The 19,598-nt window shown below is 48.7% G+C and overlaps 6 protein-coding genes across 6 annotated transcripts; all 6 read right to left on the bottom strand.

Annotated features, from left to right (window-relative positions):
* Positions 1-317: 317 nt before the first annotated feature.
* On the bottom strand, positions 318-941 carry F5891DRAFT_377276 (uncharacterized protein). The gene is made up of 4 exons (XM_041371626.1): positions 886-941; positions 684-823; positions 513-617; positions 318-457 (listed from the first exon to the last, which is right to left on the bottom strand). The coding sequence occupies exons 2-4, from the start codon at positions 763-765 to the stop codon at positions 387-389; spliced, it is 258 nt and encodes an 85-aa protein (XP_041225358.1). The 5' UTR covers positions 766-823; positions 886-941; the 3' UTR covers positions 318-386.
* Positions 942-1,551: 610 nt separating this feature from the next.
* F5891DRAFT_1036502 (uncharacterized protein) lies at positions 1,552-4,195 on the bottom strand. Its single transcript, XM_041361837.1, has 9 exons — positions 3,554-4,195; positions 3,386-3,501; positions 3,270-3,334; positions 3,188-3,220; positions 2,913-3,131; positions 2,575-2,867; positions 2,277-2,527; positions 1,659-2,222; positions 1,552-1,611 (listed from the first exon to the last, which is right to left on the bottom strand). Exons 1-8 carry the CDS (start codon positions 3,857-3,859, stop codon positions 1,694-1,696), a joined length of 1,812 nt encoding a protein of 603 aa, XP_041225357.1. The 5' UTR covers positions 3,860-4,195; the 3' UTR covers positions 1,552-1,611; positions 1,659-1,693.
* Positions 4,196-5,030: 835 nt separating this feature from the next.
* Positions 5,031-7,140, bottom strand: F5891DRAFT_376962 (uncharacterized protein). Its single transcript, XM_041371625.1, has 10 exons — positions 7,049-7,140; positions 6,395-6,994; positions 6,268-6,343; positions 6,181-6,220; positions 6,088-6,125; positions 6,016-6,034; positions 5,926-5,965; positions 5,598-5,875; positions 5,376-5,543; positions 5,031-5,276 (listed from the first exon to the last, which is right to left on the bottom strand). The coding sequence occupies exons 2-10, from the start codon at positions 6,868-6,870 to the stop codon at positions 5,212-5,214; spliced, it is 1,200 nt and encodes a 399-aa protein (XP_041225356.1). The 5' UTR covers positions 6,871-6,994; positions 7,049-7,140; the 3' UTR covers positions 5,031-5,211.
* Positions 7,141-13,502: 6,362 nt separating this feature from the next.
* On the bottom strand, positions 13,503-13,979 carry F5891DRAFT_953112 (uncharacterized protein; the record flags this gene model as incomplete). Its single annotated transcript, XM_041375157.1, has 1 exon — positions 13,503-13,979. A coding segment is annotated over one exon (477 nt), but the record flags the coding sequence as incomplete, so codon positions are not given.
* A 1,986-nt stretch (positions 13,980-15,965) lies between these two features.
* F5891DRAFT_913662 (uncharacterized protein) lies at positions 15,966-17,321 on the bottom strand (the record flags this gene model as incomplete). The annotated part of the gene is made up of 5 exons (XM_041373666.1): positions 15,966-16,354; positions 16,403-16,477; positions 16,531-16,720; positions 16,771-16,970; positions 17,027-17,321. Coding segments are annotated over 5 exons (1,149 nt in total), but the record flags the coding sequence as incomplete, so codon positions are not given.
* Positions 17,322-18,368: 1,047 nt separating this feature from the next.
* F5891DRAFT_912348 (uncharacterized protein) lies at positions 18,369-18,839 on the bottom strand (the record flags this gene model as incomplete). The annotated part of the gene is made up of 2 exons (XM_041373646.1): positions 18,369-18,524; positions 18,579-18,839. Coding segments are annotated over 2 exons (417 nt in total), but the record flags the coding sequence as incomplete, so codon positions are not given.
* Between the last annotated feature and the right edge of the window lie 759 nt (positions 18,840-19,598).

Genomic DNA, 19,598 nt, shown 5'->3' with positions numbered 1-19,598 from the left:
TGTCAGCTCGACTCAAGCTGGGGTTCGTGTCGACGAGACATCTGTGATTGTCGCGCGTTTAATCACCGAAAAGGGATGTTCGAAGTTGTCTCACCAAGCTTGAGCAGGTTCAGCGAGGGACTTCGTCGTGGTTCAGGAATCTCGATGTGCTGTTGAACGGTTTCTCAAACAGTCCAACAACCAAGATCATCGACAACCTGACTTTCTGGATCCTTTACTTCGTGTCATTGAAGCAAGTGAATCCCTGAGGCTTGACTGAGTCGAGGGACGTCAAATACTTCCCCGAAAATAAATGGAGGTGCGTTTGGGTCGATATGCGTAGAGAGGAGCTTTAGGATTACTATGGGTATACGTTCTGTTATGAGAGCGAGGTATATCAAATTGCCCTACTTTTTGTGAGCCACCGGGATGACGTCGGAAGTGAATCGTTGACTTGCATAGGTTATCATGTCATTCGCTAACAAATAACTGTGATCAGTGGTTCAAGTGGTATTTGGTTGGAGTTGACGTACTCCATCCCAATGAGGTCCACGATGTAATGTACTTCGTGTCGTTGCGAAGGTTTTCTGAGACCAATGTTATGGCAAGACCCAAGCCTTGGATATTTTCACTGAACACTACCTCGAAAGCGTTGGGTGGGTAGGCATCAGTGAACTGCTACGGAGTTCCTAATTAACGCGCACAGGTATACAACCTGCCAAATGCTCCTGAACAGGAAGATGAGACCATGGTGCATCGACATGATGCATACATAATGCTTTTCATAACAAGTTTGTGCAGCTCTTCGGCCGGAATCTCGAGTCCTTGATGTAAAGCGATTTTACTTGATTGTTGTATATGAAATTTGTTCATGGTCGTCGAAGATGGGAAGTTGTTGCGCCGTACCTGTTAGCTGGACGAATATATACGTTTAGAGGGAATATATCAAAACGAAATTCTAAGCTGGCGGAACCTATATTGAGATGCACAGCACTTGCGGCGGCGTCTGTAGCCGCCGCATCAGTGATCGGCTCACAAGGATCGATAATTGTCGTGTTACCAATTCATGGGGATCGAGAACATATTCTTGGTGCCAGCATTCGAGGACCGTCAGACATGTGTGGGACTGCGATATACATGTTCTATGCGATAAGTACAGGTTTTATAATCTATTTTGCGTTGTACGGAAGTGAATATCATTGTTAAGTAGCGTAATCCCATTTGCCGACGTATACTAGCTGGAATTTTATGAGAGCCATCCTTGATGGTTCGGTACGTCTCAAGTAAAAGCTTGCGCTTGGACGTTATATAAATGAGCATACTCTCCCTGATGGTTCAGCAGTTCTTGGTGCGTTCCCATCTCAATCACACTTCCTCCCTTCATACACCTACATTCGTCGTTCGCATCAGAATGGAAGTCGATGATCAAAAAGAGATACGCACAAGATGAGATCGGCAAACTTGGTGAGATGCGCAAAACGGTGTGTGACGAATATCATGGTTCTTCCTTTGCGCGCCTCCCTGAGCTGCTTGAATAGTTCGTATTCGCCTCCTGGGTCAAGAGCGGAGCTCGGCTCGTCGACTATAACAAACTTGATGTCCTCGGACAGCATACGCATAAACGTCCGGGAGCTGCGCGAGTTAATTCAACGTCAATGACGCAGGATGAGTGGACTCACGCAACCAGTCTTTGTTTCTCTCCGCCTAAGCGTCATTAGTACACGCACCATCCTAGTAAATGAGACGTACCAGACACGTTTGTTGTTTTCTCCATCTTCTCGTACTCATTTTTTAGGACCTCGTTCCCCCTCCCTGTATAGCTAAGATGGGCGGTCTTGACAGGTTCGAGGACAGTGTCATATCCGTCGGTGAAGTTCTTGATAACGTCCTGAGCACCAGCTAACTTCGCAGCTTGAGCAATCTTGTCGAGATTTGTTACAGATGATGGTGACCCGATCCCGATGTTCTCGCTCATAGAGAGGGGGAATAAGGTGTGCTCCTGCGTTAGACTGGCTGTCACAGACCGCAAGTCTGCAATTCGATAGTCTTCGATGGGATTTCCATCGATTAAGACAGTGCCTGAGGTAGTGTCGTAGTAGCGAGTCAGAAGTTTGAGTATGGTCGATTTTCCTGAGCCGTTTGCGCCGACGATGACCACCAATTGACCTGCTTTTATCGAAAAAGAAACATCCTTCAATGCATCTCTTTCTGACTTGGCGCCCGGATAGTTAAACGATACGTTTCTGTCGATTTGAAAATATGAAGAACAACAACCGCGCAAAACCCGAGATTCGTACCGAACTTCTAACGAGAGACCCGAAGAACCGGCTGCCGGTGAATACGGCATACAACCATCTTTCATCTTGTTCTTAAGATCGAGAAGTCTGTAGAAATTCTTCAAGCCAGCCAATTCAGTCGGATAAAGGCTAATGATGTGCTTGGCGAAGGAAAATGTGTATCGAAGACGTGTGGCAGCTTGTTCTAGCATAGCTAGCTGAACGACAGATACCTGACTTGGATTCATGAGGGCCAACAGCCCGATATAGAGCTGGCAACACATCAGAAACATAGGCATATAGAATTGCATAAACCTACCATGGGTCCGTCATTGCAGAGGTTCGAGAACATACTAGGCAAAGCAGTCGTTGATCTTTTCCACAGATCCTCGACGTCTCCGTTAGGTATGTGACTAAGTGCATCGTGCACCTTCTGGTACTCTAAGAGTTTATGTGAGTGATTTTGAAACTCAAAGATACTCAATACACGACCATTTAAAAGATAACCTGATAAGTTACCTCCCATCACCTCAGCTTTGTATGTATGTTTTGCAAGTGAGGTCAAGGCCTCTTGCCGCAAATAGTCGTCATTGACTGCCTGTTTCACGTAAGCTACGAATGTCAGGTCGATCAAATGAAGTAAACAGGAGCACAAACCTTTGCTCCAGAGTTCATTGTCCCACATATTGTCCAATATCAGGGGCAAAAAACACATTACGATCGAGGCAAGTCCAGCACTCGCAAATTCGGAGCCCAGGAGATGCAGCAATAATCGCAATTGGAGTAGAAACGAAATAATCTCCTTTCCAAGATCGATTAATCGTACAAGGCAGTAAAACACTTGCTTAGTGTTGACTGTAAGACCCGCCTCGTTATCTTTTACATACCCGACTTGAGCTCGTCATCCTACAAATCATATGAGCAACACCAACCTTGAGATGCCTCAATGTCACGCGCAAGATTTGCTAACAAGGCATTTCAGTAGCGTTGAGATGAAGATCAAGGTGCGGATACCTCGCAGCAACCACTCTTGAAATCGGTAACAGACGAGCATGCGGTATTGATCCTTTACACCATTGCTATTGTTACCTCCAATTAACGTGATTCGGCCAAATCCGATGAAACCTTACGAAGCCCACTGCACAAATCCGCTGAACGCGGAGCATGAAGCTCGGGCGATGATGGCTATACATAGATCTTTGTCGAGACTCGTGTGAATCTTGCCTTCCAAAACAGAGCGTTGGATCTTCGGGAACGGTGAATATATGCGAGTCATAAGTTAAGAAGAATTCACCCACAAGAAGTAAAAGGCGGTTTGAGAAATAGAGGGACAGTGGGTCCTCAATCGCATACCAGAGATTTGTAACCATCAGGAGCCAAAACAACTTTGGACTGACAGAGTGAAAATCCTTGTATGCGCGAATCAACAGGGGGAAGTGTGTTGATACAACACCCCATTGAAGATTGGGGAGCCTGAATGATGATGATTCGTCAGCGGCGATCAGTATGCGCCATACCCCAAGTCTTCGTTCAAGAAACGGCGTTCTCTCTTTCTGCGTGCCAGTTCGAGGTAGGATACGTCGAGCCCAAGGGAAGTTGAGCATGATTCGATGGAAACCACTGGCAGGATGAGATGCTACAGGACTAAGATGGCATGGCTTTAATACTAGCCATTAGTATCAGGCGGACGGCCCGTGACGCGGCGGAGCCGATGAAAATACAGCAATTTTAACGCATGTCCAGTGGCGGAGTCATGCAGTCCGAGAGCGCTCGGCGCTCAGGCTCTGTAAGACGAGTGATCATCTGACAGGTATTTCTCATGAACGCTATCGGAAGTGTTTAGTCACCGATTGAGATCAAGGCGAGACGTACATTGATACCGGGTGAACATTCGATTTCATCATTCTCCATGCAAAACTCAACTTTGAATGACAAATGGCGGAACGTGCTCCAGTGCAGTGAGGGCAGGTCCAGTCTTATGTAATACAAGCTTTATCGTCGGAGCGCTGGATTAATGACTGTGTCTACTGCGATCCGGGTCCCGCAGACAAGCGCGGACACTGCTATTAATCCTACACAGCAAGTATATGTACTCCGTTTCCCGACAATCTGGCCACCTGCCAAAAGCCAAACATTCTGGGCTAGTCCGGGGTACCAAAGTCGCCTTTCTCCGTATAGCGCCACCGAAGTAAGTTGTTGACTCGGTCATATTCTAGAAATCCCTAGAATAGGCAGGACCAGCCCAATCACGTAAAACACGCCATCAACATCTCACACTCATCCAAGGACTGCATGTCGAACACAGATTTCACCGCAGGATCTATCTGAATATACCATTGCAGAGTTCAGTACACTGAGGGTGACATGTTCAGATGATAGGTCTTAGGAGTATCTCCCGTAGATGCTGGCAGTCGTACAAAGTTGCATGATATGGAGCCTGACGAATCCCTACGTTTTTCGGAGGGAACAAGGCATATGCCAGTAACGATATTTTCCCGACATCGCTGTGTCTCAGTGAATGATTGCCGGCCAAATGATGATATACCCAGTGTCTCCTGGTACTGGGGAGACTTTGGGAATACTATCCTGTATTAAAACATATGCAAAAGGCCGTGACATAGGATAACCCGGCGATATGGCTGGATAACGCATACACGTGCATCAGAAAAAGGAACAATCAGCAACCACGCACCCTTTTTAGCGATTGACTTGAGCGCCTCGAGGCGGGCAGATTTGGAAACCAAGATTCGAAGATACTAGTAGTACTAGGACCGATCAGTGACATGTACACTAACGATTAAGGCGGCAGGGCGCAATCGTATAGACGTGCAAGAGATTTAAATGATGTTGTACTGTGATGAAATGCAAGGGACGTAAATTGAAAAAAAATGTACGAGATGATAGATCAAGGGGCCGGAACACGGGTACGCATGAAAGATAGAACCCGGTCCTTTGCCTAAAGTAGGTTTTCATAATCTTGATAACCGTAGTGCCGATACCCACGCCTGGAGCCATGATAATCTACAGCAAGTGATGGTTAGTGAGAATTAATCAGACGAGATAGGCGCCGATTATCAAAAGGATAAGAGGGATCGTGAAAGAGATCAAAAATGGACGCACAGGAGCTGGTATCGCGCTCTTGACTCAAACCCGCAACAGTACCAAGGTTAATATATCCCTCTGACACTGACGCCTTTCCCTTCCCAGCAGCCTGCCCACCCGTGCTAACGTTGACCCATGGGGAACGGCAGAAGACACAAGTAATGTTGCGTCCACAGGATTTAGCCCCTACGTCAATGCATCAGTCCCATATTTCAATGGTAGCAAGTATATGGCGTGTACATTGTGTGAAGCACTCCTTGTGCACGGCATTCACACAAGTCTCGCACCAGATGAGGGTATTCTCGTCTGCGCCGTGCATGCTCTCGTAGCAGATGGGGCAGTCGTCCTCTGGGCCAGGCGCACGGCGCTTTTTCACAGGCTCAGACTCTTCAGAGGGGGTAGTAGTAGCCTTGCCAGTTGCACGTGCATATGCATCCCGAACACGTTGATTGGTAACAGAGTTGGGTGCTGGAGGCGCATGCGCGAATATTTCTTGAAGTTCAGAGGTAAGAAGTGCTCTATGGGTGGTAATTGAGTAATGAAAGCTGTATCGACATGAGGTACTGACTTTTGGTACCACAAGCCGGAGCTCTGGCTGACTTGAAGGACTATAGCGGAAGTTCAGTCGTTTGCATGGTGGAAATAGAACTACGATCACCTTTCAAAAAGATGAACAACTTAACGTAAGATGATTAGATATGGAGGTGATACGAAGTAAGAGCGGCTTTACTATGTGCTTGCAGTGATTACCCTTGTTGGCATCTGGACCTGTCAAACGCCGAAAGTCAGGGGCTAATTGAAAGCGAAAGAAAACGCGACATGCAGTTGCAGGATGGTGTTTTATCGATGACAACAGTATACACCTATGTTGATGTAAGCGTGTTAAGTGACCAAATAGAAGAGTACTCACATTCCCTGTAGAGCCTAACACGCTAAACTCCTCACGTAGCTCGTCGCCGGTACGCTTTCGGTCGACCATGAAAAATCTTGGTCGTGATCGATGACATGTTCTACCGAATACAGGAGAAATACGTTACCTTTGCGACATGACCCTATCTACACGATCAAGAATATTCTGCGGACACTTTTTCTTGAACATTGCACCGCGTTTCTCTGGCGCAGGCTCATTAGGGTCTTTCTTCTTCCTTTGTTTCTTGACGGGAGGTGGTAGGGCCTCTTGAGCTGGGGGCTGAGGCTCCACATGAGGGTGGGTAGATTGGGGATACGGGTAGCTGTAGTTGTATGAAGAATATGGAACTGATGGCATCGTCATCACAGAAGTAGTAGGGGGGGTGTATGAATAGCTATAAGGAGCCTTGCTGTCAAAGGTAGAACTATAAGACATTAGATTCGGATCGGGGCCTTTGGTGGTAGTGTTGACCCTGAAAGTAGTGGAAGATGACGCGGGAATGCATGCTGGGGCTGTCCTCTTGTACATTGGGTCAGGCCTACTAAGATCAGCATAATCCCAGTCTTCAGATTCGCGCCGTCGTTTTTTCGCATTTGTCGGCATGTTGGATGTAGAAGCTGGAGGAAAGGGGAAGGATGATCTTATAGACGAGAGCAGGACGAGCGCAGTCTCAAAAACTTGGGCAGCTGATACTGTTGGGGTGAAACTAGTATAAAAGCGGGATCACCTCGTCGGGGTGTGAACCAAGCATGCACAAATAAAAGCGGCTACCATCACTTACTGCAGATCTCTTTCAAGTTGGTGGCAGCCGTATCAAGTTGATCGGTACCAAGTACTGCCACTCAGGTGGTCGTTGTTACCGCCTTCCATATCTTCATGTCCAAGCTCTTAGCTGGTGTGCATCCCTTTCCCTGGAGCTTTGACTCAAACGCATTTATGTAAATTCTGGTATGCTCCAAATCATTGACGTACTAGTGGTCATGGTATGCCTTCAGTCAGGAAATTTTCTTATTTTCAAGGCCCGCCTCCCGCTCTCACCGCAACTTGACGGCATGTTTCTGGATGCTGTTCAATATCGTTCATCTCCAACTTCCGGGTCCAGAATTCAGAAAACACTGGTACAACATTTGTCCGACAGATCAACCAATCACGCTGGTGCATTGCATCAATTTCAAGTTCGTCACTGAGCGCTTCTTCAACCGTAAGAAACCAACAAGAGTCACCTGTCTTGGGTGCTTTCGCTTGAACGCACGGGTAACCGCAGGCCTTCCATGAGGTTTCGTGTGGAAATTCGGTTCTGGCACGATATGGGCGCTTGCACGGGCACGTTCCTGATACGAATCACCCTGCATAGCCATGTCACATTTCCAATCACATTTTGGATACCAGAGTGACGTCGCAAGCGTGCTGCTACCTCGTCACCTTGGAGTATACAGGAATTTCAGCCAACCTGTGCTCTGTACATCGCTATCAAAGATCTACTTGATCATCGACCATCTCCTACGATCTATAGGACACTCGAAATCCTCATGAGATAATATGCTATTAATAGTTCAGGATAACGGGGTGCTTCCAACCACAGGTTCATAACTGATACATAATAATCCTCATCGCAAACATGTAAACGCCAGTCCATCCTATTCGCTACCCACCACGCTTCCTACTTCCATCCGCACATCCACATATCTTTCCCACTTACAGCATGGATGCAAACAATCCTCCTCGGAAGAAACGCTGGGGGCGACCGAAGCCAACTCATTCAAACCCTCATTTGGTAGAGGAGAGAGGCAGGACGACAGCCAGTCACGATGTATGAACTTTCATATTAGCATTTACATCATATCTAATCGTTACAGCCGTCCTCTCTCTCGCCTTCGAGGAATGGGTCTCATGAAAGACGTTCGGGGTCAGTTTTCGGGATCTTTGGCAAGGTGACCAAGCGCTTCGCTCGAAGCGCTCGACAACCCCCCAATCCTGAATCCACGGCTGCAAGTTCCAGCCTGCAGGACACCCAACCTGTTCAGTCAACTAAGGTAAGCGTAATCTAAACTTTGAATGTGCCCCTTGTGCTGCGATTGGTACTAATTGCTGTTGCAGGATCTCACACCTCCCACTCTGGAACCAGATGTTGGGCAGTCTTCCAATTCAGGGTTCATAGAGATAAGTTCGACTAACGAAGTTCGGAATATTTTCATCCATCTCTTTCGACGATGTCCTGACGTCTATCCTTAGGCCGAACATCTCGACCCGAAGGTTGTGCACGATAGAATCGCCAATGCTAACAAAAGTCTCGCAGACGCCGGCCACGTCCCAACAATACTCCAAGATACTTCTTCCGCGACCAACGACCTACCATCTGTTTCTGATACGATCGATACGTTTTCCGTGTTGCTCAAACCCTTGAAGGCGTTCAACTCCATCGCCAACGCGATTGCAGATGTACAAACCATCCATATCTCTTCTGTACGCGACTAACATTCGTGTGCAGGTCCATCCCTATGCAAAGGTGGCGCTGAGCATCTTCACTTGCGCATCCAAGGTAGGCCTCTTACTCAATCATCGCCGTTGCAGGTTGACAAAGTCTCGGTAACAGATGATTCTCGATCAGGCACACCGTGATGACGGTGTTTCCCTTCTGCTCTCAAAGATATCCGAAGTCTATACTTTCATCACGGAGAAGGAGGAATTGGTCAAGATTGAATCTATGCTAGCGATATACGTGAAGATAGCACAGCAGACACTGGTGTGCGCTGATTTCATCAGCCATTATGCCGAGACGAAGAGCGCCTGTGAGTCGATCCCACTACTTTATTCACCAAACTCAATGTTACCTGTTCGTATAGGGATAAGACTTGGCAAGCACGTTCTCAGCGACACGGACACCATGATCCAGAACTACAACAATGTCCTCGACAGTCTTATGCAGCAATTCCGAGATCTGGCGGCTCGTGATACCGTTGTGATCGTCCACCATATGGGTATGAGTCAGTTTTCAGGTCTCTTTAAGCCTCAGCTGACATTCTACGATTCCTGGCATAGTTGAGAGTTTGGACCTCGTAGGCATGGAGTACGCAACGGGAGCCGGGTTAAATACGTCTAAATGTTGTTTGCCAAATACTCGGCAAGACCTTCTGAATGATATCAAGAACTGGATCAGCAACACTAAGGAGGATGTTCCACGCATCTTCTGGTTGTTTGGCACAGCAGGCAAGGGTAAATCTGCTGTCGCCCATACAATAGCCAACTGGTACATGGAACGCGGTGGTCTTGGCTCATGCTTCTGCTTCGATCGTACTGAGCAAGGGGATCGCCGTCAGAATAAAATATTCAGGACCATCGCAAGCGATTTGGCAGGCCGCAACCCTATCGTACGGCGAGCCTTGGCGCAGGCAGTCCGTGATGACGACGACCTCAAGCGGACTGCAGATGTCACAAAACAATGGCAAAAACTGATTGTGGGACCGACCAACATAGCGTCAAACGTCATCGCTGCACCCGTGCTGATAGTCATTGATGCATTGGACGAGAGCGGGGAAGCTAATTCTCGGGAACAGATTCTTTGTCTACTCGCTGGAAAATTGAACATTTCCACTTCACAACTATCCGAACTCCCAGCCCACTTCCGCATTCTCCTCACTTCCCGTCCCCTCCAAGACATTCACAACACTCTGCACGCCGCGCCGCATGTTCACCACGTTCCTTTGGATGGTATTTCGCCTGCATCCACCGAACTTGACATACAGCTTTATATCTCCCACAAGTTGGAAGATCTGCATCACGTCTTCAACGATTTGCACTTTAAGGCGCTTGCCCTAAAATCCGACGGCCTGTTTGAATGGGCTCGTCTCGCCTGCGAGTACATCAAGGGTACGAACAAGGTGGGCGTGGGTCCGGTGGGTCGTTACAAAGCTGTGATTACTGGAACGTCTGGAAAGGGAACGCGTCTGTTGGATGATATTTATACACGCATCTTGGAAGAAATCATGCCGGAGGACGAGCGCAAGGAAAATATCCCAGTGTTTTGCTCGGTGATGGGGCAAGTCCTTGCCTCGTCGGAACCACTTCCCATACATGCGTTGACGGCTATGCGACTGCATTTTCACGAAGGGACTTGCGATTACGAAATGGACGGGGTCCTTGGGCCATTGGGATCCCTTTTGACCGGCACGTCGGATTCCCATACTCCCATACGTCCCCTTCATGCATCATTCTACGACTTCCTCACAGACAAATTGCGGAGCCAGGACTTCTTTGTTGATGCATCAGTACTGCATGAAGATCTTGCCTTCGCAACGCTTCGGGTCATGAAAGACGGACTTCGCTTCAACATCTGCTCCTTAGAGAATTCGTACTTGCCCAACTCTTCCGTCCCTGACTTGGAGAAACGAGTCAAAGAATCCATTCCGGCTGAGCTATCATACTCATGTCGGTTTTGGGGGACTCATGTCGGCTTTACGTCCTTCGAATCACCGCTCGCTAAAGAAGTTGAGGCTTTCTTCGATGGGGAGCGCCTTCTTTGGTGGTTGGAGGCACTGGCTCTGATGAGAAGCCTCGGTGGCTCGGCAGTGACCTTCTCATCTATTGCAGATTGGTTTTCGGTGCGTAACTCAAGCTCATTCTTTTTCCGACACATTCTTACGAGTAGTGGGGTGGTCGCAGGGTCATGCCGAGTTTAGGGATGTTGGTGACGCTATCAGGGACACCCTGCGTTTCGTCCGCACTTTCGCACCCACCATTATACGCAGCACTCCCCATTTATACCTGTCCGCTCTACCATTCGCTCCAACGCAGTCGAGAATATTTCGCAAGTTCGCCGCAAAGTTTCCTCACACCCCCCGCATTGTCGCTGGCCATGTCGAGAATTGGCCTCCGATGGAAAAGATAATCCACGCGAATCACGAGGTTTGGTCGGTTGCCATGTCACCAGACAGAAAACGCATTGCATGTGGTTTACGCAATGGAACGATCCAGGTGTGGGACACGGAGACTGGCGAGGCATTGTGTGCCCCTCTTCAAGGCCACACTGACGCTGTTGCGTCTGTTGCATTCTCACCGGATGGCCATCGCATTGTTTCAGGTTCATGGGACAAGACAGTCCGGGTGTGGGATGTAGCAACCGGCAAGGCATTGGGTACCCTCCAAGGGCACACTGGCACTATTTATTCCGTCGCAATCTCGCGGGATGGAACTCGCATTGTATCGGGTTCAACTGACGAGACGATCAGAGTGTGGGATATGGAGACTAGCAAGGCAGTGGGGACCCCTCTCCAAGGACACACCGACTACGTTCGCTCCGTCGCGATCTCCCCAGATGGTCATCGCATCGTCTCTGGTTCAGACGACAACACGATCCGAGTGTGGGATATGAAGACTGGCCAGGGAGTGGGTACCCCTCTTCAAGGTCACACCGACTATGTTTTGTCTGTTGCAATCTCACCGGATGGGAAATACATCGCGTCTGGTTCAGCAGACGACACGATTCGGGTGTGGGATATGGATACTGGCAAGGCATTGGGTGCCCCTCTCCTAGGGCACACAGACTCAGTTTCATCTGTTGTATTCTTGCCGAACGAAAATCGTATCGTGTCTGGTTCATACGACCAGACGATCCGAGTGTGGGATGCGAAGACCGGTGCGGCATCAGGATCTCCTCTTCAAGGCCACACTGCCTCGATTTATTCTATCACAGTTTCGTCGGATGGAAGTCGCATAGTCTCTGGTTCATATGACAAGACGATTCGGGTGTGGGATGCCGACACTATTACGGGCAAGGCAGCAGACGCTACCTTTCAAAGCCACACTGGCTCCATCAACTCCGTTGCAATCTCGCCAGATGGACATCGCATCGTGTCCGGTTCAGACGACAAGACAGTTCGAGTGTGGGATATAGAGGCTGGCGAGGCATTAGTTGCGCCTCTCCAAGGGCACACTGAATCTGTTGAGTCAGTTGCAATCTCGTTGGACGGGAAGTGCATTGTGTCCGGTTCAGCTGATAAGAGCATTCGGGTGTGGGATATTGGGACTGGCGAGGTTTTGGGTGCGCCTCTCCAAGGGCACACTTCCACGGTCTACTGTGCTGCAATCTCGCCGGATGGACATCGCATTGTTTCAGGTTCAGGGAACGGAGAAGTCTGGGTGTGGGATGTAGCAACCGGCAAGGCATCTGGTACTCCTATCAAAGATCATGGTCACTCGGTTCGGTCCGTCGCAATCTTGCTGGATGGAAATCGCGCAGTATCTGGTTCAGATGACAGGACAATCAGGGTGTGGGATATGGAGAGTAGGGAAACAGTGGGTGACCCTCTCAAAGGACATTCTGACTGGGTTCGGTCTGTTGCAGTGTCACCGGATGCAAAATATGTTGTGTCTGGTTCGGATGACACAACCGTCCGTGTGTGGGATATTATGACTGGCAAGGCATTGGGTGCCCCTCTCCAAGGGCACACCAGCTGGGTTTACTCTGTCGCAATCTCGCAAAATGGGCACCACATTGTGTCTGGTTCAAGTGACAAGACGATCCGGGTGTGGGATATGAAGACTGGCCAGGGAGTGGGTCCCGCTTTCCAAGGGCACACCGGACCCGTTCGGTCTGTCGCAATCTCACCCGACGGCAAGCGCATTATATCTGGTTCAGAAGACAAAACTATCCGGGTCTGGGATATAGAATTTCTCAACCAAGCCCACCCTTCCAAAGCCCCTGCGATATGCCTTTCACCTAACCCAATCTACGCTCTTCATTCCCCCTCCTCCTTTCTCCAGGATTCCTCAACTCCAGTCTCTGTTGTTGCGAACGAGGATGGATGGGTTGTAGGTCCTGACGGACGCCTTCTTCTCTGGATCCCACTCAACTTCCACCCGCTCATATATGTGCCCGGCAACACACTCGTGATACCTAATCATGCCTCGCAATTCGATTTACGCTATTTTGAACATGGTACATCTTGGCACATGTGTCGGGAACAGGAGGCTGCTTTGTCTTCATTATGATACCCTTGTATGTTGTGCACGCACTATACATGATTCGTACCATACGTGTTTGTCTTAGCTAGGGTTTATTCAGTTCACTTCGTCACGTACCAGTCGTATTTCGCTGATACACAATGTTTTCCATGATACTCCGATTTCTACTGAAGCACAGCTGTACATTATATTGTTTCCACTAGCTTCTACATGCATCGCGAATCATATACCGTCTCCCTCTGACTCTTCCTGTGATCGCGAACACAAACGATCGATCAGTTTGATACTGGTGCTGTATAGGGAGGGATGAGTGGTGTAAGAGAGGCTGGTGGCCAGTCGAGAAGATGGATTAGGATGCTCCATGTGAAGAGGGAGATGTCGGATGTAGAGGTGTATTCGTCGATTGAGACTTGTTCGGCTGTAGAGGTAAATAGGTCTGTACGCACTACAGTCTGGAGAAGAAAATAGTTAGAAAACAATATATATAGGACTTTGGGCTCCAGAAACAATTGGGCTGGATCATGGATGACAGAGGCGAGGACTGGTATTAGCAATCTAGTGGTGCGTGCGCGCACCTGGAGTTTGTGCTGTGGGATCGGTAATATGACGGGACAGGACACCAATGCGCCCATGAACGACCCTTTTGAATGCTCTATGGGATATAGCCCATCGTAGTCCATAGCCATGGTCGAGGTGCGTACAGTTAGCCCGTCAAGACCTGAGCAGTAGTGAGACCTCGCAACTTCATCCACAGGCTAACAACTCATATGTTAGTTGAAAAGGGGATGGAATAAAACGAACCTAGTCAGATCCGGGGTATATTTAGCGTGCGAGCTGAAGTTCCGGCTGCATATCATGGACGCGAGGGCGATTCCGAAGCCTGCCAGTTCATTGCTTGGTAATAAGACAATTTGAAGACGTCTGCAGCATGATTGATTAGAGACAATTGTAGAACGACGATAAATCAAAGTCTTATGCAAGACGCTGCGAAAAAATGTCAGTATCAATACATGTGAGGTCGTAGGGCGCACCTGTACACCCACCAAACTCTACGTCCTCTACAAGTACGACGCATATATGATGGCAGTACTTATCGTCCTTTGCAGGTGCAATACTGATCTCGCCAGTACCTTTCTTCATGCAGAGAAAATCGGGTCACTTACTACCTGACAGCATCCCGCAGGACTCGATAAAAATGCATCTTGTGTCTCGCGGCTGCTGCGACTTCTCACATCGCAACGCTATTCCTGGTGTTATGATATGTACCCGTGTGATCATATTGTGGGGCCAGGTGAAATTGACGCGGCCCTGCCGCGCCTGCCGCGGTCGTGACGCGCCTGTGACGCGGCACTGACGCGGCATCACCTGGGTTGCCCTATTAATAAGCCTTATTATACTTGGTAGTTACGTGTCTCGCCAACTATAATTAGGCTTGGTTTCATCAAATCCCTACACCAGCGTTAAATAGTGCCCCAGCTCCTCAAAATACCTTCAAAAAAACTATGTACACCTCACTATGGTGGGCGCGCGCGCGCGCATAGGCTATATTCGGTAAGCATCCCGCCCCGCCTTAATTGCGTCATATTCCTATTTTAATTCGGCACGCTCGGCAACGCCTACTACGCTTCCTAATTCGAACCAAGGGGCCCTTCTCACGCTTCCTAGCTCTCCTCATCACTGTGCTCATCGTCCCTGCCGTTCCCTGCCTCCATCGTGCCCCCATTGTTCCGCCTTTGTCGTCGTCGTCAACCTCCTTCGTTCCTGCCGTTTCCCACCTCCCTCGTGCCTTCTCAACCTCCTTCGTACCTTCGTCGTCGTCGTCCTTCGTACCTGCCGTTTCCCAACTCCCTCGTGCTTTCGTCGTTGCCCTCCTTTGTGCCTTCATCGTTGTCGTCCTTCGTACCTGCCATTTCCCAACTCCCTCGTGCTTTCGTCGTCGCCCTCCTTTGTGCCTTCGTCGTTGCCCTCCTTCGTATCTGCTGTTTCCCGCCTCCCTCGTGCTTTCGTTGTCGCCCTCCTTTGTGCCTTTGTCGTTGCCCTCCTTCGTACCTGCCGTTTCCCGCCTCCCTCGTACTTTCGTCGTCACCCTCCTTTGTAGCTTTGTTGTTCTCCTTTGTCCCTTTGTAGTTTGTCGCACCTCATTGCACTGGGTTATGTCATATTCTACTTGCACTGTGATATTGTAGATCAAACTAAGATGTCATTGCACTTTTATAAAAACAAACTAAGTCTATCACGAGTGATTCCATCAAGAAATGAGTTATAGCGCAGGAATAATGAAACTAGGGACATTGCTCAAAGGGGACAGGATGGCTGAGTCTGGGATATTGTTATGGTACTGGGGTGCTGCTCGAAGGGGAAAGGATGATTGAGTCTGGGGGAATTGACATTACTGGGTGCTCGGCAGTACACCCACTCGTGTTAGAGTTCGAGTTGGCGTTTGGAGTGGTGTTGACATCCTCCGAACCATCTGGTGTCTGTCCAGCTGTACACCTAGTCGTATTAGAGTTCGAGTTGGCGTTCGGAGTGGTGCTGACATCCTTTGAACCATCTGGTGTCTGTCCAGCAGTACACCCAGTTGTATTAGAGTTCGAGTTGGCGTTCGGAGTGGTGCTGACATCCTCCGAACCGTCTGGTGTCCGTCCAGCAGTACACCCGGTCGTATTAGAGTTCGAGTTGGCGTTCGGAGTGGTGTTGACATCCTCCGAACCGTCTGGTGTCCGTCCATGACTCTGGGTATCTTCGTCGTCACTGGACTCAATGGTCTCCGCACTCTTGTGCTTCTTGCTACATCTGGGGTCAGCTATCGCATGTCGTACTCGCTTCTTACCCTTGTCGGACCGTGTCCTGCGGCGGGACTCGATAATGTCACCACTGTCAATTTTTTCATTGCGCTCGCGACGGAGTTGCTCGAGTTCCTCGTCATTCAACACTTCCCACCTCGTATCGCCCGACTTCCAACAGTCTAAAAGAGTATGGAGGTCCGGAAGCGCGTTGGTCACACTGCTGAGGTTTGTGAATGGGATATGCTCCGGCCATCCTTTGATGGCGACCTGATAGCGGTTGACCACGTTACGAAAGTAGTCTGCCCACTGCATCCTGGCATTGCTTTCTCCGGTCACCTTCCCTATGAATAAAATGAATTCTGTGCTGTCAAAAGATGGGAAAGACTTACTCAATTTCTGGGTGATGATTGCTCGAATGTCTCCGCGAACCTTAGAGACCTCTTTTTGATGGTTGCTTGCGGCACCTAGTACAAATAGAAATTAACTTGAGAATGTAATAACAACGGAAAAACTGTACCTTGTATCCCTTGGATAGCGAAACCTTCCATCTTGCTGAGGAAGTCCTGAGTATCGATGCCGATGACAGAGTCCATAAAGTGATTGACACCCGGCGTTGTGAAGGTGATTGCACGGAGAGGTAGATCAGTAGTACCGCGCGTCATATACAACATGACCTCGGCGCCAGTGCGAGAATTTAAACTATTGAGCTAGTAACGAGACACTTAGTAACATTGTATTGCAATTCGAGGGTGCGTACCTCGTTTTCTACCGCCTTCAGGGTTTGAGTGATGTCGTTGATCTTCGACTTCGTTGAGACACGTAACCCAGAGACCTTGGTCTCCTTCTGGTCGGCGAATTCCTGGAGCAACTCTTGTTGTTCTTCCTGTGTGAGAGCGTGGTATTCATCCTTGTGGTCGCGGACCAGTGACTGGAGTGCTTCCTTTCCGTGGCCATTGCCTGTTAATTCAACATTGAGTCATGAAAATGCATATGATACAAATCAACAGACTTACAGTTCTCTTTCTTCGCTTCCTGAGATTTCTTCCAGCAAAATGTGTTCCAAACGCTGGGCTTTGAATGCTTCGAACGGAGTGATCCCCGACCCATGTATAAATCGTGCTGTACACGACGGAAGCTCTTGCGATGGGTAGCAGCAATGGTTGTTGTAACATCGTCAATTTGGCCCCATGCAAGATCAAGCGCATCCTTGAATTGACGCGACTTCTCGGTTCGCTGAAACTTGAGTGCCGCGCGAGCTTCTTTGCTGAGGGTGACCTTAGGACGACTACGAGGTGGTGCTTGAATGCGCTTCGCAGCATAGAAGGACTGGGAGACCATCACCCACAGAAGGATGGCAAAAATCAGCAAAGGGCCTTTGTAGTTGAATACGAATATTTTATACACACCAATGCATTTATTTTTTCTAACCCACGGCAAAAAAACAGGACACATGGCTTATAACTAAGACTCAAAAGGGGAAAGTGATCTACAGCCAAAATAATAAGATGCCGAAAAAGTATAGGCCGCATAAGAAAATCAATATACCAATAAGCTTCAAAATGGACATGAGGACAGATGACGGCTGCTATGGACATTCAATTGAGTTAGTATGACAGCAGCAGCCAAAATAATATCACTGACCTTTACAACATCAGGGCTACGTGGCATGCCCTGAAGGTCAGCCAGGACTGCCCTAGACAGAATGGAAGCATGTTCGTATGAGAGATCCCATTTTGGAGACCTGAACACTGCCTCCCATCGGCTGCTACGCACAGTTTGAACTAGAACACGGAGCTTAGGTAAAACTTCATCCCCCAACTTAATCCAATCCAGAGCGGCGTCAGTATTCGGTCCAATACTAATGAGTGGCGGTCCACATGCAGTATCCTGCTCCAGTCTTGGTACCGAAAAAATCGGGCCATCATTAGTTACCTTGCCGGGTGTGAAAATTTCCGCGTGCCTGCGTCGGCGAACTCGTGTGTGTTGGGTGGTCAGCTGTGGCGAAATGTTCTCGCCAATACCTTCGCTCATTTCTGCACCCCCGCGGATAGCTGCAGAAGGAGCATCGTGCACCGCAGTTGCTTTCAATTCTTGCGTGAAGGTATGGGCCAGTTGAGCAGAACATTGTATATGCGCTCCAGTAGCAACCACTGGGCCAGGTAGATACTGTGGGCCCTTGACATTGATATGAGCCGCAGAAACTGTTGAATTTGAGTCAGTTGTGTGAACAGTGAAGCCGAAAATGATCTACTACTTACAGCATGGTGGCAGTTGGATGTTTTCGATGACACAACGTTGATTGAACCGCTCGAGGTGTGGCATTGCAAACTCCTGGGCAAATACCTGCACCCAGACGGCAAGGTCTCCGCCAATTCGCTCGGGAGTTTCTTGTAGTTCGCGGGGCGTAATGTAGAGGTCGACAGGGAGGTTTTCGGGTGAAGAGACTGCTTCAGACCCAGCGCATCGAATGAGGACAGAAATTCCGCCATCAAGGCGATCTTGCATACTCAGCTGGGAAACAAGTGAGACATAAATAAGATGCGGACACTGACTTGAATGACTCACGGCGTCGAAGACGTCTTGCAGTGATGCCTCCAGAAGCTCCTCGTGGGTAAGGGATTTTTCACTGGTTCGTTTAGCAGTGCTGCTAAAGGCAAAGTACGACGGGTGAAGGCCACCAGGCAGTCTAGCCTGATAGTGTGTCCCGTCAATGTGAACGTCGTGTCTCAGTAAAGCCCTGGCGGCCGCTTGACGTTCGTTATTGCTGAATCCTTGAGCGAACGTTGAGTTGTGTAGATTGGCAAGACTGGGGATGGCGAATTTTTTAGTGGCTGATTCCGTGGTTTGACTTGAGGGCTGAACGGAGGTGATAGACGCAGTGGCTCTGAGGCTAGAGATTGGAGTGACCATTATGGAACCGGTGATGTAGTCTGTAGTTGTGAAGCAAGGTTAAAAGCACAGATAAGCGCCAAAACGTAAAATGTAATACTCACTTTTGCAGGCCATGCAATTCTGGAATGAGTTCCAGAAGCACAGATCAAGCATGAAATAGCAGTGGTCGTAAACCATGAAGAAAATGAAAGGCTGGCGACTTCAAGTTGCTGCTATAGAATTCAGCTGAATACATGTGTTCAGCAGAATATTGTGTTGTCCGTGATTTGACACTCAATACAGCACGTGAGCTCACTTTGCAAGATCGGATATCACACAACTACATAGTACAAAATAGTATACAATGCATATTCATACAGGAATGACAAAGGACTATGCTATGAACGGCATGACACTTCAGATAGCCGCATAATCCTCCGAGTCAGGCAAAGAGTCTCCCTAACATTCAAGAAAGCCTACCAGGGGTCGCCAAACTAGCCTATCTGAATATCATCGTGATGAGGTCACCACAGGAGAAAGCTTGAGATTGCCAACTAACCTATCCAAACATCATCGGCATTCAAGTTGGTCCACCTATCCGAACATCATCGGCATTCAAGTTGGATCAAGGTGAGATCGCCAACTCACCTATCCAAACATCATCGACATTCAAGTTGGATCAAGGAATCGCGACGAGGTCACCATGCAGAAAGC

The sequence above is a fragment of the Suillus fuscotomentosus genome (assembly GCF_016647785.1).
Source record: "Suillus fuscotomentosus strain FC203 chromosome Unknown F5891scaffold_30, whole genome shotgun sequence".
NCBI classification, from domain to species: domain Eukaryota; kingdom Fungi; phylum Basidiomycota; class Agaricomycetes; order Boletales; family Suillaceae; genus Suillus; species Suillus fuscotomentosus.
The sequence above is the reverse complement of the archived record's forward strand: the minus strand, read 5'-3'. Positions and strand labels throughout refer to the sequence as shown.